This window comes from Eptatretus burgeri, chromosome 17 (genome assembly GCF_056783735.1).
Source record: "Eptatretus burgeri isolate ZD-2024b chromosome 17, Ebu_testis_v1, whole genome shotgun sequence".
In the NCBI taxonomy this organism is placed as follows: domain Eukaryota; kingdom Metazoa; phylum Chordata; class Myxini; order Myxiniformes; family Myxinidae; genus Eptatretus; species Eptatretus burgeri.
The window spans coordinates 21,752,738-21,773,731 of record NC_140977.1 but is presented as its reverse complement, the minus strand read 5'-3'; the positions used below and the strand labels follow the sequence as shown (position 1 = coordinate 21,773,731).

Genomic DNA, 20,994 nt, shown 5'->3' with positions numbered 1-20,994 from the left:
GCAGAGCTTCTTCTCCCAACCCTATCTATGGAGGTGTTTAAGACGAGTCTCTATCAGTCGACACTGGTAATAACAGCACTCATACTGTCAGGATCTTCAATGGTCTTGCATTTTTAGTCAGCTGGCGTTGAATGCCGACATTATCTAGGTCGTGGGAGGAAGCCTGTGTGACTATGGGCTTGTCCCTTCCTCTGTGTGCTATCCATAATGATAACATAATATGTCTGTATTATGACCAAACATTTACCTGACTTGCCACTCACCTCTGCTTGACATCAAAGGCAATCACGATCTACAATGTGGCAATGAAGGTGTTAACTCAACATCACCAAATACAATGTTTTAATGAATCTGAAAGCAAAATGCTTGTCGCAAATTCTTTACAAGTGACTGTTGGGTTTGCCTTCAGTGCAAGGTTAACACATGTATAAAATGGAATCAATTGTATAATATACTAGCGGGGTGTGCTGACACATCGTGTAAACATATGAACTGCATTTCCCCATTGTCCTGGGTCAGGTCAGGTCAGGTATGGAAGCATGCGCCGGAGCAGCACGTCGCTGCGTCCACTTTCCGCCGGTACTCCAGGGGCCTCTGTCTGGCCATCCCCCAGGCAGATGCCTGGTCCATCCCCATCTCCTTGAGATACTGAAAAACCTGCTGCAACCACGAGGCACGTGGTTGGCTTCCTCCATTCACGAGGCTCCCTCACTGAGAGAATCTGGTGAGCAGGATCAGCGTCAGGAAAACCAGCCACATGTCCATACAGCCGCAGCTGACACTCACAGACTATGCAGGTAACAAATCTCATTTGAGACTCTCAGCAACTGCTCATTGGACACAAAGTCCGTCCAGCCTTAGTCAAGGATTCTCCGAAGAGACCTGCTACCAAAGGAATGAAGTCTCCATCTCAGATCCCTGGTCAGAGTCCAAGTCTCACATTCACAGAGCAAGACTGGAAGCACCAAGGACCTGAAGACTCCGACTTTTGTCCTGCACAGGTACCGGCAGCACCACACCCAATGATCCAGTGAATCCATGACTCCCCAGGCCCGACTCAGACATCTATTGACCTCTGGTTCACAGCCAGCAGAGACATGAATATCACTGCCAAGGTAAGTGAATCTCTCTGAGACCTCAACATCATCGCGACAAACAGGTACAGACAGGATAGCAAAATCCAGTCCATGCAAGCGCTGAAAAGTGTGGGGGGCCAGTACACACCCCTGATGTACTCCAGTAACAATTGGAAATAAGTCAGAGATGGTACCACCACACTTCACAGCACTCTCAGTACCAGAGTCGAGTTCAGACATCAGATTGATCAGTTTTGGTGGCACCTCACGAAGACCTAGAATCCTCCAGAGGGAATCCCGATTCACTGAATCAAACGCTTCACAGAGATAAACATAGGCTGCAAGCAGCCCCTGCTGAAACTCTCGTCTGCGTTTGGTGAGGAGTCTCTCAGCCATTGTCTCGAGTCTTCCATTGTCTCGGGTCACTCACCTGCGTTTTTTTCCTTAATGTTTTTCATTTTTTTTCCATTTATTTATATTTTCATTTATGGATATCATCCGACGATTCTGTGACCTTTTCTGGTGGACGAGCTTCGATGTCCATCGGCACAGAACATTTCAGCTTTCTACGTCACCCAGAAGGCACCGATCTTTATTAATCGGTCAGTCAGTCAATTGGTAGTTAGAAAGAGCTTTATATATGTATTAGATGCAAAACTCCATAATGGTTGTTGAGGTGAGATGTTAATTCTAAAAGTTGAGCAGAGTAAGAAAGTTGCAAGTAATAATATTGCAGTTGGATTTTTAGTTGTGGAAGGATCGTGAGAGTTTGGGAATTTTTTTCTGGATATTGAACCTTCCCGAGATTTATAAGTAATGTCAAGCAGCATCTGCTTAGAGAAACACTGAGTAATTACAAGTACATTGTAGAAGAATGGGCTTTGGCAAAAGTTCTTGGACTGAGTATATAAATAATATATTGAAATGTGTGGAGTGTGACGAGCACTTCCCCGATCTCCAATGGACATAACGTCCTACACCATAGCGTCACCTCCAATCCGGAGGCCTAGGCCAGGCGACTGTCAAACATGGTCACCATCAGTTAAACATCAAACGGTGCCACCTACCTGGATTTAGGGTTTCTTTACCTCTTATGGAGGCAGAATATTACACAAAAAGGTAAAAAAAAAACAATCAAAACATTTTAACAGCTTGCGCACCTTGACCCCATGGCCAACAAGTCTGTCCCGTTGGCATACCCCTCGGCCCACAGGCACATGGTCAATCAAATACACACATCCTCACCCCGAAGGGCCAGAATGCATGGTCATACAATTAGATCCCTCCGTAGGAGTGAGTTCCCATGACTTCAACGACATGCTACTCAGAATTTTCATCAGGAAGGCATACCGATAAATGTCTAATCAATAATGACCAGATTCGTTGTTGAAACATCAATCATACCTCCTGGTTGTTATGGTGAGCGTCGGCCACGGATAATGTCTCACAAGGTAAAACCCGAAATTCGGATAGGCGGCTCCTTTTGATGTCTTACTGATGTTGACCATGTAATATTTGTCTGTTTGACAGTCACCAGGACAAGGCATTCGGACTGGAAGTGATGCCTTGGTGGAGGACTTTATGTCCATTGAAGATCAGGGGAGTGCTTGTCACCCTCCAATCACACCACATGCCTTCTGATTGAATGGTTTTCATTGGCAGGAACAATCATCTGGTGGCAGACGGATGGTTGTTCTTTGTGGATTTCGGGTTTTACCATGCGAGATATAATCCATGGCCAATGCTGTGTGTATGTATGTATGTATATATACATATACATATATATATATATATATATATATATATATATATATATATATATATATATAGAGTAAGGCAGAGTTAGAGAAGAGGGGAAACGAAATTCCAGACATCAGTTGCTTGGCTGTGTACAGTGCCGTGCCGGTGTGTTCAAGTATCACTTATGCTTCATCATTTTGGACTGAACTCGCCTGTTGGTTGGACATTAAACAATACGCGACTTTCAAAATGATGTAATCTGCCCAGAATGAATGAGCACCGTTATAAGTATATTGTCGCAGAGCTGGCGGTCTAGGTTAATCCCCAGACCCAAATTGTGGTGACGGGTGGTCAACACTGCCAGCCCGGATATCTGAGGAGTTCTTTCCCTAATAAGAGGCGGACACGTTGATCCTCAGAGATTACAACGTGCGTGGGAGGGGAAAGGTGCAATGGCGGAGGGATGGAGGCACAGGGAAGCACGGGGGGGGGGGGGGGTTATACTCAAACCCCACAACAAATACATGGACACATTAACAAGATAAGGTGGATTTAATGAAAATAGACAAATATTTACCAAGGACAATAATTCAGATATGATAGTAATCATAAGATAAACTAAAGTCTAAAGTCGAGGTGCCTCGACACACAGACTTAAATACTAACAAGGGAAAACGAAATAAAAGAAAATCCCTCCTTTATTCTGGCACTCAGCTTTGTCCGGAGATGGTCTTTGTGGATCTTGGAATTGAGGCTCTTCGATTTACACATGTGGACGTGCGCAAAATGGCGCCAAGCCAATCTCTCGTAGCGGGAACGTTTGTCAGGCAATTCGTGAGTGGTATTCAACCCCAAGGCTCAGAGACCCCGTGCAGGTCAGAGACCCCGTGCAGTGCGTTGATCGTCCTCACCGATGCCACGGTTTTGCAGAATTGCGCCATCCCCTTTGGTGACATACACGAGGCTTCGAGGCCCGTCTCATACGACCGGTCAAGAGTCGATGGCCAGCGTCTCGCTTCACCACATGAGCCAAATCGCCTCCGCACGAATACGAGAATCACGCCATATTCTTCATGCGTCGAAGGAAAGCCATTTCGTCACACCGAGAGGAGAGCAAAGCGAGATCCTCCATCCTCGCCACGTTCCTACCATGACTACAACTGCCCTCATCACGCCGACTTTATGCGTTCCTCCAGATCTCTTTGTTGACGTCACACCGAACCACCGTTCCACCTCCAGGGAGTGGCTTCACCCACCGTCACCCTTAGAGGCGGGGCTTCTGCCTGCTCGGCATTTTTAGCTCACTTGAAAATGCAAAAACGTCGGAATAGGTTAAAGGGGGCAATCACACACTGGGGGAACTTATTCTTAATCCCTATCTAATTAACACCGCACCACCCCCGTGTGGTGACACGTAACACCTAAGCTCACATTTTCCCAACTTAATCGCATCGAGATGTCTCCTACACGTCCACGAACCAAACAACTCGATTCAATCCTAACTTTCCTAAGAAATTCCTCCAGCTACCCCCACAACCATAACAATATTGTTTGTTTTGTTGTGGGGCCACAAGATAAATTATACTCCATTTTTGCATCTATTGGTAAAAGGAGAAGCACCAGTGTGTGTGTGTGTGTGTGTGTGTGTGTGTGTGTGTGTGTGTGTGTGTGTGTGTGTGTGTGTGTGTGTGTGTGTGTTATATCCACTGCCGCTGCAAGCTTTGGACTGACAGTAAATGGCACAAACCCGACTCCTCTCACCCATGAATATTTCATGTATATCCAACATTCTCGTGAGTCCGATTTGCATTCAGGAAAAGAACAAGTGTGGTGAACCATTTTGAAATAGCCACTCTTTCATATTAAAGGTTCCCAGCGAGCCGCCTCATTTCGCAATCCTCCGTCATTTTGAAAGTCCCGTATTGAAGAACCTTGGGTTTTGTGCTACTGACTGCTCAAACAACGTAGAAATGGTGATACATTTTTGTTTCATTTAAAGCATTTATTTGCTAATTTCCAGAGTCGCCTGTAATTTTCCATCTTGTGAGAAGGTAAACCATGATTATATGCTGAGAAGCGGACGACCTCACCTGTCGTTGAGCAGTTGAGCGATCTAGAAAAACAAAAAGAAAGGTTCAACATCAGCACAGAGTCACTATAATAGCATTTCACATAATAATTTGTCTTGAAGATGTGCAAGCATAACGGTTAAGGTGCTGGCGTAATATCCCAGGGTCTTGAGTCAAAGCCTCTGTCGGGCCATTGAAATTAACACCAGGTAGGGTTGACTCAGCCTGTCATCCTTCTAAGGTCGGCAAAATGAGTACCAGCATGCTGGTAACAGGGGGGCACTGCATCAGCGGCATAGCCGCGCTTCCAGAAGATGATGCAGCCAAGCAGCCACAGGCTGCATACGAATAAATAAAAATAAATGTACAAGCAAAGTTAAGAGCAAGCATTAGTCTTCTTGAACAATCTCAATATACTATATTTATTGGGCAATGTGAATTCCAAGCTGATTAAATTTGTGGCCACATTGTACACATTTGACATGATCTGGTTCAGATCTGGTTCGATTCCCACAACTTTGTCGCAGCCATATTGCCCAATGCAGTTTGTTTTGTTTGTGGACCATACTCTTGAACAGACCATTGGAAGTGCCGAAGCAGTTTTTCCTTGGCGATTTGGCACAATCTGGACAGGTCGCCACGCCGACCATTTCTTGGAGCACAGCTGCACCACTGATGCTGTGCCCCTTTTACCAGTACACTGGTACTCATTTCGCTGACATCAGGAGGATGACGGGCTGAGCCAACCTCACCTGGTGTTAATTCAGCAGCCAACAAAGCTCAAACTCAAGACCCTAGGATCCCAAGCCAGCCATCCGAACCACGAAGCCAACACCAGCCTTCCCCCAATACAGAAAAAATACAGATATTGCACTGTGTTCTTACAATCCTTGTCTAAAATTACTCCATGACTCACTAATAAAGTGCTTGCCATCGTCCTTACATATCTCGATCACTCACCATGTATGTTTGTGTGTATGTATGTATATATTGTTGTGGTTCTCATAACCGCATGCACCCAACAGATAGTAGTCCCAAGACAGTTATTCCATTAATATACGTGTAGATAGTCCCTTCCCTTTTGTCTCACGGGACAACAGGGGCATGCATTGCGAGGATCTCATAGCTAGCTTTGCTTACATCATTTCTTCTTCATTTTATTTCTCACTTCATTCCTACTTTTCTTTTCTGATTATTCCTGAGGTAAATCTGAGCCACGTGCACCCTTCGCTGTGAGATGGGTCCTCAGCAAAGGGCCAGCAGGCATTACACCCACAACCCTCCGTAGAAAACACGGCCTGCCAGATGCACTTGCAGCAGTAGTTTCTGCCCAATGGGCGGGAAACGCACCCAACACGAAGCCCACACTACACGGAACGCGTACCGAGGCCGATAATAGAAAGGCAACCCCACGCCACGTTGCGCGGGATGCGAGTGTGCAAGGCCCAAGCAGCGCGTTCCTTTCAACCCATTTCTTGACTAATTATGTCGATCGGGTTTCGCTCCATGCACACGATAGCAGAGTCGGGTGAACACGAGTGCTGGCCACGTGCGTAATGGTGGATCGGAATGGAAGATGTTGTACAGAAGATGCTCTCAAAGGCAGACCTGTGCATCGCTCGCGACACTTTGTTATCATACAGAGCCGGGCACGAATGGACACATCTTGCTGTCTGTGCATGGGTTTGCCATAACATCTTACATTCTCGCCTCTACGGGCAGCGAAGCTGCGATCGGGCGGAGGTATGTTGTACAGCTCGGGCCACGTGGCGCACACGGACCGGGTGCGTTGGCTAGGGCTGGTCGGGGTGCCCGTGCGGGACCGACGCCACTCTTGGCCAGTCGTCAGGGAATGGCCCCGGGGTTCATGCAAGGCAATTCATGGCGCGGAGTTCGGTGTGGGTGATTCGTATCATGTCGTGTGGTCAGAGCTAGACATCTTTGCGGCATGGGATCACCTTGCCAGAAGTGGAATGTTGCTGCTTCCGGCCATCGAGGCCGGGCCGCGCAGGGGGTCGGGGCCAATCAGAGCGCCCGATTTGGCTGGTGTCAGAGTTTCGGGGTGGCCCCCTGCCCCGCGCTGAGGGGTCTATAAAGGTCCGAGCGGATTCTTCTTTCTCTCTCTGCCTTGCGTCGCCTTCGGCTCAAGCTGGACCTCGACTCTGCCTTCTGTCGTCATCGCTGGGCTCCTCCTCCTCCTCCTCCTCTTCTCCGCCCACACGACACTGACTCCACCCTTCCAACTCAAGCTCCTCCTTCACGCCCACAGTCTCGACATGAGCTGCCCGAAGCAGGAGATGACGCGCCAGCTGTCAGGGGGGGGGGTACTGCGCCACGGAGCATTCCCCCCAAGCATATTGGTGGCACGTCCGGGGACTGCGTATCAATTATACAAAGGTACCGAGAGACCGTGGCCTCAACTCCTCTCCTGTCTTGCTTCAATCCCTCTTCATCGGGTGTTGTGTGTCTGTGTACGTGTCCTGGCGTCTGTATATGTAAGTAAGCCTGCAGAAGATTGTTATTATTATTTTCGGGTTAGGTCTGCTCTCCGTACGCTTTCATAAGTTGCTTGATTGTTGTCGCACCACACCATTCTTCCCTATCTCTGCTTGCACACGCCAATGAATCTTGATCGTGCCACATACCTTTCCTCGCCCCATTGTTAATAAATTATTATTATAAATGTTCCCTGCTCGTTTTTGTCTTTTTCTCCATTGATCCAGCATGGTCCGAATCCTAGATTAGCCGGGACTTTATTCCCAACGATCCGTTCCTTTTAGCCAGTACGTCCTTGGCAGTGTCGCTCGGCTGCATCCGATCCGGTAAAGTGATCCGGTCTGGTAGAGTGATCCGGTTCGGACAAGGCGTACTGAGGGCATGTTCCCCAGTAATTAGATCACGTGGTTATTTTTAGGTAACCGGATTAAGTAGACGGAAGACCTTAAGTCACGTGGTTGAGTTATTGGCGTACATGGTTGGTTAAGCGACTCGCCGCATCACAGAATTATCAGTGTGCGATGGCCTACGATTCCGGGGAGTCTAGTGGGAGCCGAGATAGCTCCCCCCCCCCCCCAGTGGTCTTCTCACCTGGCACACAACAATATATATTGTTGCGAATTCGCGCCCGCCGGCGTGAGAACGGCCACGTGACTCGAATCGCGGCACGTCGCCCACCGGACGGACAATTCTGTCATGACCCTCTCGGACTAACGCCGGGAGCTAGTCACGGGTGGGCCTTTTGGCCTCACCACGATTGTGCCAATCGGCCACCCGCGTGGGATAGGGTTGTTCGCCAAACTCGACCTACCTAAGTACCCATGCGGATGGTAAACCGGGCGATCGCACCTCGCCGCAGGTCGACTCCGGACACGGGCCGCTTAAGCGGTCCGTTCCGTGCTATCGGGATAACCGAGCGGTGTTATCGTCGGCCTCGACGGTTCCGATTAATTATCGGGCGTATTAAGCCCACGAACCCTTTACGTGAAGCAAGATGGAGATTCAAACGAAGGAAAGGACGCAGCAAAACGGGGAACAATCGGACACCACATTTAATACAGAAGCATGGAAGGCACGTATATTACAGTCACAGGGATACAATAAAAGCAATACACGTATTTACAATCACCGTAAAGAAACACAAGCAAGGAACGATGCAGAGCTACAACCGAATATGATTTACTACACAGAACACATACAATTTTAATTCACCATACTGGCGCCACACACACACACGTTTACACAGAACCCAAAAGAAATGGAAGTCGCGACTTCCCTGAGCGTGTCGAGTCCCTCTCCGACGTCCGTCGACGTGGTCCCGCCTGGCCGCGACTACGTGCCCGAGCGTGGTAGGCGAGGCCTCTCCGGCGTGCCTTGCGCCTGCATGTGTTGGCCACTCGACGCCATGGACCGAGTGTTCGGTGCTATCCCAGCGCGGATAGAGGGGGGGGGGAACGTGGATGCCCGAAGTCGGGAGAGGGGAATGGCGGACGCTCCTTCCCGCCAGCGGGGTCTTACAACTGCCTCACAAAAGACCCGGCCAGCGGCCATCAGGACGAGCGAGCCGGAAGATGAGAGCAACCACGAAGCAAGTATATCCACCAAGCAAGAGCATCTACCAAGCAAGAGCATCTACACCAAGCAAGAGCATCTACACCAAGCAAGAGCATCTACACCAAGCAAGAGCATCTACAAAACTGCTTCCCCCGTCTCCGACTTTTATATCCTCAGAGCTCCGCGCTGTTGCTCCGCCCCGTTCTTTGCTCCACCCCCCTTCGAGGCGCTTCGAGAAAGGTCTCGAAGAAGGGCATTCCTCCTCCCTGGCCGCATCACACCGCGCATCCACCAATCGAGCGCCAGCTGCCCTCCCCTTGCTTCTCTCCCCTCACACCAAGCGCGGGGAAGAATGGCGCGAAAAGCCCACCGAGCGTCCTCATTGGTTTTTATTTGAAATAAAAGATAGAGAAAGAAAAACGACTGACTCAAAGCGTCGCAGCCCGAATGAATCACATTTATTCCCTCTAAACAATGGGTTTGGGGCTAACTACACATGTACTTACAGAGATATCTCACCAACGGGACCTGAATGGTGGTTTGCGAATTTCCACAGCCGTAATAATATATATATATATATATATATATATATATATATATATATATATATATATATATATATATATATATATATATATATATATATATATATATATATATATATATATATATATATATATATCGGCAGATCAGGATACACATTGTACCGAAAGTTAAAGCACACCGAGCCGAGAGAATAAAATTCGCTGAGCCAAAAGGAACAGACAAATGCAGTGAAATTATGATAAGATTGGGAGGAAAACACTAACCTCCAGAAATTTCACTTTGTCATTTGTTTGGCTTGCAGTCCTGGCTTTGTCCATCATTTTGGAGATGTGTTGCAGGTCAACATGTACTTTGAATTGCTGGGCTTCCAGAGCCTCAAGTCGGGCCTTGTGTTCATGATCTATTGTCTGAGACAACTTTGCAAAGCTCTCCTCAAAGAGCTCAGACAGCTTAGCGAGCTCTGCAAGCACTCGCTCTCTGTGTGCCAAAGCAAACTCCTGTATCAACAAACAAGGATGTTAGTAACAATCGATTGAAACCTGTGATATTGATTATTATAGCTGTGGTCTAATTGATAAAGCTGACAGCAATACATTAGTTTACTGCATGACCATGATCAATAACATCTGGGATTAGACATTGTGTCCATCATGAACATCAGGCTCATGAAGTAGCATGACCAGCAGGATCATCGTGACCATCAAGCTTGGGCTCATGGAAGTACTAAATGAGAAAGAGCAACAGGTGTTCAGACTGACAAAGGGTAAAAGCAAAACAGGAAGCTTAAAGTTGTACTCAACTCAGAGCACGTTCAACACATGCAGCAAGCTCGACCATACACAAGGATAAAAGTAGAACAGCACTTTTTGACGTCGACAGATATGCCTCCGCTGCCAATTATCTATCTATAATTCCAACAATGTGTGTGTGTGTGTGTGTGTGTGTGTGTGTGTGTGTGTGACCGCTGTTTCTCGACAACCGCTGGTCCGATCTAATTGAAACTTGCCAGGTATATTGCTGGGGACCTGAGGATGTGCCTTTTCAAGGTTTGATATTAATCGGACAAGTGCTTCCCAAGTTATGGCCATTTATTTACCAACCAATGACAGGAACCGTTGCTGCGGCCATTTTTAATCAACCAATGACAGGAAGCGTTGCTGCGTTGCCGTGGTCGATGGGGAAGAGAAACTCAGCCGCGTTCGCCATTACGGGTTTTTTCTCTTCTCTTCTCTTCTCTTCTCTTCGTGTTTTTCCTTGCGAAAAGGCAAAATACGTTGGCGCTAATTGAATAATTGGCCATTAAAAGCCTCCGTATTCTTGCCCTGGATGAGGAAACAAAGAAGAAGCGCCGTTTCCTCAGCGATGTTGTTTATGAAGAGGTGCTAACGAGATAAAGGTGTGTACAATGTACATGGAGATGATTTTTATTATTATTTATTTATTGAAGAAAAATTGTTCCAAAAATAATTTTTCAAAAAAAGTGCACAACTGTTTTTTGTTTCCAATTGTCAAAACGCTGTGGCCTTTGGAAGTGTTAAGGAATTCAGCTCCACTCAGCATGCTTGCCAACGAAATACATCTCAATTTGGTGATAAAAACGATTCACAACGACGGGTTTCCTTACTCATTGCTCTGCAGTCTGCATTCAACCCCTTCATTTGTCATCTCATTGACCTCATTTCACCTATCTATAATTCCAGCAATCTGTGTGTGTGTGTGTGTGTGTGTGTGTGTGTGTGTGTGTGTGTGTGTGTCTGTGTGTGTGTCTGTGTCGCTGTGACCACTGTTTCCCGACAACCACTGGTCCGATCTAATTGAAACTTGCCAGCTATATTGCTGGGGACCTGAGTATGTGCCTTTTCAAGATTTGATATTAATCGGACAAGTGATTCCCAAGTTATGGCCATTTATTTACCAACCAATGACAGGACACGTGCTGCATAGGCGTGGCCGATGCGCCATTTAGTTACCAATCACAGGACACGTTGCTGCGTGGGCGTGGCTGCGTAGGCCGGTGCACGGCCGGCCGACGATGACGTCACGTGCCGTGCAGGTTACGATGGGGATCGATCGGTGCCTTAGTTACCGTGGGGTAGGAGTGCCAATGGTAAATGGCAGCGAATGTCATGGCAAGCAAAGACAGAGAGGTAAACTTGATTTTAATTAACTCTGTGTGTAAGTATCACAGCAGTTGTTACTTCAATGCAAGCAATAATTCGTGGAATGATGTGAACATTCCGTATGGGCACGCACTACTTTTGGATTGTGATGACTTACTGTATCCTAATAATTTCTCGATTTCTTATCCGCATTTATAGATAAACACAATACCCCAATCCAGTCGTCGTTTATGAGAGCGAAGGAATGGCCTGTGTGGTTGTTTGAAAGTTTTTTTTTTTGCATGTACGGCCACGCACATATGGGCACGCGAGAGCGAAGGAACAGCCTGTGTGGTTGTCGTTTCTGGCACGCGGTTTGAAAGTTTTTTTTTTAGTTTTTTTTTGTATGTACGGCCACGCACATATGGGCACGCACGTACGGTCACGCACGTACGGACATGCAAGAGCGAAGGAACGGCCTGTGTGGTTGTTTCTGGCAAGCAGGTTTAAAGTGTATATATATATATATTTTTTTGCACCACAGCCACGCACGTACGGGCATGTGAAAGCGAAGGAACGGCTTGTGTGGTTGTTGTTTCTGGCACGCGGTTTGAGTTTTTTTGCGGGGGGTGGGGGGGGAGGGTTTGCATGTACGGCCACGCATCTACGGGCATGCACTAGTTACATCAACATACATACTTGTACCAAGTTTGACTTAAATCCCTTCTGCTGTTCTCAAACATGAAAATTTTACCTGACATGACCTTTGACCTCTTGACCCCATAATCTAATCAGTTTATGTATACATTATACATACTTCTCCCAAGTTTGTCACGGTAACAAAAAAAACTTATCATGGACGCACAGACAGACGGATGGACAACCTGAAAACATTACGTCTCCGATGACTTTGTCGATAAGATAGAAACAACACAAAGATGACAAATTTGTACTTAGAAAAGTCTCGTGGATTATTCGAAAAATGGTGGCATTTACCTCCAGCTGCACAAACACATCTTCGACTTCATTCACAAAACGTTCCACTTGCTGCGCTTTCTTTCTCAAGACCTCAACGTTCTGTGATACTTCGTGCTGCAAATCCACAACTCGGGTGTCCCTCTCCATTTGGTTCATCTCCTTGTACCTGCGGCTATGCGCTGGTTGCTGCTGTCCAGCTTGAGATCCTGACGTTTCAGGGTCAATCCTGTCATCTGACTCACGATTTCAGGATGGTCATTCCAATAACTGGAAAAAACAAAAAACAAAGGTGATCAATTTCAGGTGGTTAAACTGCAGACACGTTTTGAAATTACCGAACACAAGTTTGTCCGTATCGAGGGAAGACGAACAATGATAATATGTGGGATTGTGAGAGACATCATCGTTCCACCCAAAGAACACTTCACACACAGTGACACACATGTTCACCCTTGTCAAAGGAGAGGGTATTCCATTTGGGTCATTTGTTTGTCTGTCTGTCTGTCTGTCTGTCTGTCTGTCTGTCTGTCCTCCTCAACCGCTTATTTGATTGAGATGAAATTTTCGCCATTGGTACGACTACAAATAATTATATAATACTAGAATGATAATTATGACGTCATCACTCACGTGATTCTGAAGCCATATTGTTTTCAAAAAAACATTCAAAAATCTTCTCTGAAGTGGCTGAACAAGTCGAGGCAAAATTTTACACATATGACTGCCTGTCCACGAGGAACAAAAGGTTCACTCATATTATATCAAAGATCACATGGTTGGCAGCCATCTTGGATTTACCCGAAAACCTAGAAAAATACACTGCTGAAAAGAAGTCCTGGTGAGGGTCTGCAATCTCTGATTGCTCTTTTTCTTGTTCTGTTTGTTTCTGTACAGTTTCTAAGGCTTGGAGAAGATCTGTCACACAAACAAGTCATGCACCCACATATTGAGGTCGTGGAGAGATTCACTTACCTTGGCAGTGATATTCATGTCTCTCTACTGGTTGCGAGTCAGAGGTCAATAGATGTCTGGGTCGGGCCTGGGGAGTCATGGATTCACTGGATCATGGGGTGTGGCGCTGCCGGTACCTGTGTGGGAGGACGAAAGTCCGAGTCTTCAGGTCCTTGGTGCTTCCAGTCTTGCTCTATGGATGCGAGACTTGGACTCTGACCAAGGATCTGAGACGGAGACTTAATTCCTTTGGTACCAGGTCTCTTCGGAGAATCCTTGGCTATCGCTGGTCGGATTTTGTGTCCAACGAGCGGTTGCTGAGAGAGATTCGGATGAGATTTGTTACCTGCATAGTCCGTGAGTGTCAGCTGCGGCTGTATGGTCATGTGGCTCGTTTTTCTGACGCTGATCCTGCTCACCAGATTCTCTCAGCGAGGGAGCCTCGTGAGTGGAGGAGGCCAGTGGGCCAACCACGTGCCTCGTGGTTGCAGCAGGTCGACCAGAATCTCAAGGAGATGGGGATGGGCCTGGCATCTGCCTGGGGGATGGCCAGACAGAGGCCCCTGGAGTACCGGTGGAAAGTGGACACAGCGATGCGCTGTTCTGGCACATGCTCCCATACCTGACCTGACCCACATGGACACAGACAAACAACAGGACTTGGCATCAGACAAAACATGACCGTTGGTTGACCTTCGGGGAAGTAACTTCATACACTGTTGCAACAGTGCCACCTAGTAGGCAGACATTTTCTGTCTGAGGTCAGCAGGCCCTTTTAAGGATAAATCTCCCTCCCTCAAGGATGCCAACCCATAAGACTTCTCTGTGTTCTATCCTCAAAGTGCTGAAAGTCCCATCTTTGATATGACCGCCAACCATCAAGGCTCAGAGGGGACACTCTAACCCTAAGTTTTTCCATTGGTCATTATTTTAATTACAGGTAACAAACAGCTAAACACCAAATGAAAAACAAACAAATTAAAACACAGATCTACTTCCACTCACAGGTTGAGATAGCGGAAGGTTTGTGGCCTGCTGTCGCTTCTGCAGCGATGTGCAAGATGAACACCACAGTGATGTCCCACCCCACCATGAGTCATGTGTAAGATATAAAAAACCCAGAGTAAACTTAGCACCAAACGCAGCTGTTGCGACTCCAGGCATCCATAGAACTTGATTGGAGTGAGAACGAAGACCGAGCATACGAACAAAACCAATGGAGGTTCAAGTAATGAAATCATAGTTGAGTGTGTGGTCATTGAAAGGTTTCTGCAATATTTGAATTGAATATTCCTCTGCATTTAAAGGATTAAGATGATATGCATCAACATATAATTAACAGAATATGTCATGAAAAGTCATCAAGGAGGTGGGACCATGGGGGGGGGGTTAGGGGGGTAAAAGAGGCAGTTTCAGGGACATGTGGATTTGCTGCACTTTTGTCAGGTTTGTGTTGAAATAACGAGCAGTTATAATGGCTGTGAGGTGCAGGGTATTGTGCCTGTCATGGGTGCTTCCACCGATGGAAGATGTCAAGTTGTCAGTGCAGCCTGTGTTTTGCCAAGTAGATGGGTGAGGCTGTGACTTTGGCAGATACATTCAAGTGGTTTACTATATATCACACCTCTTATTTCATCAGTGGATTATCAGATGTTATTATGAATATATATAAATTTATATATATATATATATATATATATATATATATATATATATATATATATATATATATATATATATACATACATATATATATATACACAAGTCTGAAGATGATGGTGGTTCACGAGCGGTATTTGACGATGTAGATTGTTTCAGAAGTCAAGGATGAGACAATGTGATAATGTTTGACCAAGTTATAAAAATGATCAACATGATGTGGTACGAGTGACAGGTTATTAGCTGCAAAATGTCGAAAACCCGGTTTCGTTCAACAACTTTCAAAATTAGACCTTTGCATAACCTTTAAAGGTCACAAAACAACGTTGTGGACATTAAAATAAGGAAACAGGATACGTGCTATAGCTCATTGGAGTTAGTTCGTCGAAGAAGGTCGAAAACCTGGTTCGATTCCCACAACTTTGAAAAATTGACATTTGTGACCTTTAAAGGTCAAAGGTCAAGGTTTATGACCTTTGGTGAAAAACTTCCTCCGGAACATTCCAGGAACAATATAACGTCATATAGGCTATCTGGCATTTCGCACTCCTTGGATTATCCATACTTTGATGAAATCAGCGTAAAAACAAACTTGAAGGGGGCGCCACGGACAAGGTGTTCAAGATAGAGCAAAATGGTTTCAAGACTTTAGGTGGGGAATGACCTCAAGATTATGCATAAAAAATATTGTCATCCCAGCTCTCAAAGTTTGGGTGGTCGAATGATTTTTATGTCAAAATTCGCAATTTTCTAAGTTCGTGACCTTGTGACCTTGACCTTGGGACGAAAATGAAAAATCGAGCTCCGTGGGGCTATGTAGGTGCCCTTTGGCTAACCAAATACCGAAACCCCTGTCAGATTCGACAAACCCCCTAAAAACACATGTTTTTTTGGGCGTGGCTCCGCCAATAATGGGCGGACCACGCCTATTTTCAGGAAAATACAACTATATCATGATATAAACCTCCCACCAAAGTTTTATCAGGATCGGATCAAAACCCACGGAGCTATGCTCGGGACAGACAGACAGACAGACAGACAGACAGACATACAGACAGACATACAGACAGACAGACGCACAACAATAACGAATATAGTGGTCACTTATTATTTTCGTGAAAATATTTTTTCGTGAACCAATACACACACACACACACACACACACACACACACACACACACACACACACACACACACACACACACACACACACACACACACACACACACACACACACACACACACACACACACACACACACACACACACACACACACGTGTGGATCGGCTCACTGCGCTCGACACGTCGTCACCGATTAGCTGTGTTGTCATGATTTACACCAATCAAATAAAAACATTTCTTTTGTCAAAATTTATTTGTAATATTGGTGATATTATATTTATTGGTAATATTGGTGATATTATATTTATTTGTAAACTATCAAGGTCCAAGTGGTCTGAAGCTCTAAATGGACAAGTGTCAAAGCTGTCTCATCTGCCTGAAAGCTCGAAGGGGTCTCAATGTTGTTCATCTCTGAGGTGTCAAAAGGGAATTAAGGGGTGTAAATGTCTCAATGTTCTAGGGATGAAACGGGTATGAAAGGTAAAAGGGGTCTTAAAGGTCTTGTTAATCTTTCGGATCCTCAGTGTCTTTTGAGTCCTGCGGGTCTTTTTTGTGTAGCTCTGGGTCTTTTGGGTCTTCATGATCTTTGTGGTATTTTAGGTCCTTAGAGACTTTTGGGTCATCCAGTTGTTCAGGATCTTTTCGGTCTTTTGGGTCCTCGGGGTCCTTAAAGTCTCTCGGAGTCTTCGTGGTCCTCGGGGTATTTTGGGTATTAAGGGTCTTTCAAGGTCTTTGGGGTGTTAAGGGGCTTGGGGGGTCTTCAATGGTCGAAGGGGTCCCAGCACTCCAAAGGGTCGAAAGGTACATTCCAACAGTACCTAATTAATAGATGTATGTCTGTGAAGTCACAGTGCAACTGACATTGAAAATAGCACGTAATTAATCGGCATATTGTCACATGGCTTCACAGACTGACTTACAGATGGTTTCATGGACGGGACGTGCTTTTTGTAATATACTGTTCTGGATTTCAGAATCAGATCCGAGTAATGCACACAACATCCAGGACAGTTATTTCCATAAATGCATGTTCAGAATAGACCCATCCCCTTGTCTGGTGGGATTCTATCTCTTTGATGCGTTGGAGAAGGGTAGAGAGTAGGTTACCTTTCTTTCCTATGGGATAACCTTTTTCTCTTTACGGCACGTTCATGACGTATGATTTTACATCAGTTTTCATTTCTGCAAGATAGTGGGGCAACTTAGCATACCGATTGTGCATTTTGTGAGGAAAGCACCAAATTTGGCACACTAGTAGCTTATCATATTGTTGCGGATTCGCGCCCGCCGGCGTGCGAGCGGCCACGTAACTCGAATCGCGGCACGTCGCCCACCGGATGGACAATCCCGTCGTGACCCTCTCGGACTAACGCCGGGAACTAGTCACGGGTGGGCCTTTCGGCCTCACCACGATCGTGCCAATCGGCCCCCCACGTGGGATAGGGTTGCTCGCCAAATTCGACCTACCTAAGTACCCACACGGAGGGTAGACCGGGCGATCGCACCTCGCCGCAGGTCGACTTCGGACACGGGCCACTTTAAGCAACCTGTTCCGTACTATCGGGATAACCGAGCGGTGTTATCGTCAACCTCGACGGTTCGATTAATTATTGGGCGTATTTAGCCCACGACCAACCCTTTACGTGAAGTAAGATGGAGATTCAATTAGAGAAAAGATGAAGCGAAACGGGAAAAACAGTTCAACATAAAGCACATTTATTCCGCGCAAACGGAAAGCACACATACAATTATACACCAAAAGCAAATGTAAAAATGACACGACAATTCTGCACAAAAAGCAAATGTAAAAGTGACACGACAATTCTGCACAAAAAGCAAATGTAAAAGAGAAACACAATGCAGATCTACTACCGACTACCGAGCACATGGCAACACTTATACAGTTTTACTTCACAGACGGCACCGACAACACATATACTCAAAGCAAAAGAAAAAGGGACCACCCTCAACGATGAGGGGGGGGGCAGATGGGCCTGGGGCCGAGACCGCGTCGAGCATACCCGTCTGGTGATGAGCCGCAAGATGGTGGCGCCGCCCCGACTCCGCGGGCCTCGCTAGCACTGCCTGGAAATGGGGTGGGAACGGGGCCCCCTTCTCACACTATCTCAGCGCGGGGGGAAACAGGAGGGGGTTGTTGATGCTCGGGGGAATGAGGATATCTCGCTGGCTTGGGTCCCGCGACGAGCGATCCACCGCGACCTCGGTCGCGTTACCGGCCTCCCCTCTCCGCAGCTCCCCAACTCTGACACGAGCGCCCTCTCGACTGCCTTCGCCGCCGCCACCTCTCCAACTCTCCACTCTTCTCAGCTCTGTCCAACTGCTTTCTCTGACTCTTCTCTTCTCAACTCTCCTTGACTGACTCAACTACTCCGACTCTTCCCAACTCAACTACTTTTTGGCGAGCGAACGCGGCCCTTTATAGTCCCCGGGGCTTCGCTCCTTCACCTTCGACCCTTCACCTCTGGCTGGCTCCCCATTGGACAGAGGAAAAGTGGGCGTGAATGATTTTTGATCCGCGAATCTGCATATAGCGATTATACTCCGAAGCACCTGGAGGCGGGGCCAAATCGTCCCACGCTCGCTGATAGGACGGAACAGAAGTGGGCGTGAATGGTTTTTGATCCGATTTCTCGGAAAGGCTGGTGTTTTTGCATCCGCTGCTCGGTGCGCGCCCTGCACGAGTCCAGGATCGGCGCCCACAAGCGGCGCGGGAATGGCGGTGATGCGATGGTTGCGGGAGCGAGATGTGACGGCAAGGGTCCTGGCTGTTGTTGTGAAGCGGCGTTGCGGTTGGTGGTTGTTGTGTGATGGCTGTTGAGACGTGGTTGGTGGTGGTTGTGGTGGTAGTAATGGCGGCTGGTCCAAAATAAAGATAGTAAAAGAAAAACGGCTATCCTGAAGGGTCGCAGCCCGAATGAATGACATTTATTCCCTCTAAACAACGGGTTTGGACTAACTACACATATACTTACAGAGATATCTCACCTAAGGGACCTGAATGGTGGTTTGCGAATTTCGTCAACCACAACATTATTATGAACAGATTTGGATATTGGGCCATCTCAAATTCAGCCGCTGATGGCTGTGGCAGCCATTTTCCACTGCCATCAAAAATTTTGAGATGGCCCAATATCCAAATCTGTTCATAATATGATAGGCTACCAGTGTGCCAAATTTGGTGCTTTCTTCACAAAATGCACAATTGTTCTGCTATATTTAGCTAAGTTGCCCCACTATGAGTGATATTCACCGTTCGTGAACGCGATAGATAGTCGTTAGCCCAACGGAGACTTATTCTCTTCCCTTTCCATCAAGACACATTGGCTTGGAAATAGACCATTCATTTACAGATTTTATTTTGATTATCATTTTCACTTTGGACTTGCGGGGCATTTGAGTCATTGAACACACCGCGGGCTTTTCCTGAACGGTTCATTTTGACGGTCGGGCATGGCTGTGGTCTCGGATCATTTGTCTCGGGACCAACTTTTTCCATTGACGTTCAACACCCGCCTTTCTTTCATCGACGTTTGATCATCCACCTATTTTCCACTGACGTTCGACACCGCATTCAGCAGCTCTCTGGAAGCTAACTGGCTCTTATTCGTATCGGGCTGAACAAAGAGATGATGGTTGCCCGTTGACGTTTTATGAGCGCTTTTTACGTTTTCGCTCGGTTGTTCTGGCAAAAAGCTGCTTTCTAGCATTCGTCCATCGCCCCGAACATGGCGTCATAAGCCAGGCTTGTGTTCATTGGGAGATGCATCTCATTCGATGGTGAGGAGAGAATGATCGTGAGAATTGATGATAGTTGGAGATCACGTGCAGCGATGCACCAATCGGCAAGCTGGATTTGGCTGAAGTCTGCTTGAAACTCCGCCCACACTGGTTGCCTATAAAAAAGACGGGAGGATTGTCTTGCTGACGGTTGTTGGCAGCTCGTGATAGTTGGTGACAGCTCCTGACGGTTGGTGACGGCTCCTGACAACTCCTGACAGTTGGAGACAGTTCGACTGTTTCTGCTGGTTCTGCTCAGTACCTGGCTCTTGGTGTACCTGATTCTTGGTGTACCTGATTTTTGGCATCCCTGGTTCCTGGAGATGATCACGTGACGACCATTGGTTTTTGAGCTTGTTTGCAGGTGGGTGCACAGCGAGGCAGGGAGCTGGCAGCGGACCAAGGCATGCTCACACATTTTGGGACATTTTATTTGAAGCACGACGACTTCTACCTTGGTAAGCCGAGACCGGATTTCTTTCCCCCTGAATGATCTGCTGGGTACCCTTGTCTCGTGTTTAATTGTTAAGTAAGGCACAGTGATAAACATCTGCTCTTTGTCTGTTTTTCTATCAATGTCTGTTGAATTCTTTATTTGTTTGAAATTATTTTGATTGATTTGAATTTACCTATTTTCACTGCAAGGAAATAAAAAGTTCTTGAGTTTATATATTTTTTCTGATTAATAAATTCTTTGTTGACGTTTCAAGCTGTCCATACTTGTCCTTTCCTTCCATTAATCCAGCATTGTCCGAACCTAGATAAACTGGGAGGTAATTACCAAACTAATTAACCTGTCATAGTTGGCATGCGCCAGCGGTAAACACTCGGCCGCCCTACTTAAGATCTAATCAAGAGAAGATTGGTGCATTGCTGAGGGCGTGCTCCCCGTTCATGAAGACCAC

General features: G+C 46.6%; 1 protein-coding gene across 5 annotated transcripts in view; it reads right to left on the bottom strand.

Annotated features, from left to right (window-relative positions):
- Positions 1 to 20,994, bottom strand: part of LOC147009510 (fibronectin type III and SPRY domain-containing protein 2-like) — a 113,869-nt gene that overhangs the window by 56,030 nt on the left and 36,845 nt on the right. For 3 of the 5 annotated variants that reach the window (XM_085861268.1, XM_085861264.1, XM_085861267.1), the window contains exons 1-4: positions 14,515 to 14,599; positions 12,577 to 12,825; positions 9,745 to 9,978; positions 4,907 to 4,929 (exon numbers count right to left, since the gene is read on the bottom strand). In XM_085861268.1, the coding sequence (XP_085717394.1) occupies positions 4,907 to 4,929; positions 9,745 to 9,978; positions 12,577 to 12,714 (395 nt within the window). In that variant the 5' untranslated portion in view covers positions 12,715 to 12,825; positions 14,515 to 14,599. Of the gene's footprint in view, positions 1 to 4,906; positions 4,930 to 9,744; positions 9,979 to 12,576; positions 12,826 to 14,514; positions 14,600 to 20,994 lie in introns of those variants that run through there. The other 2 variants (XM_085861265.1, XM_085861266.1) reach the window with 1 other exon arrangement.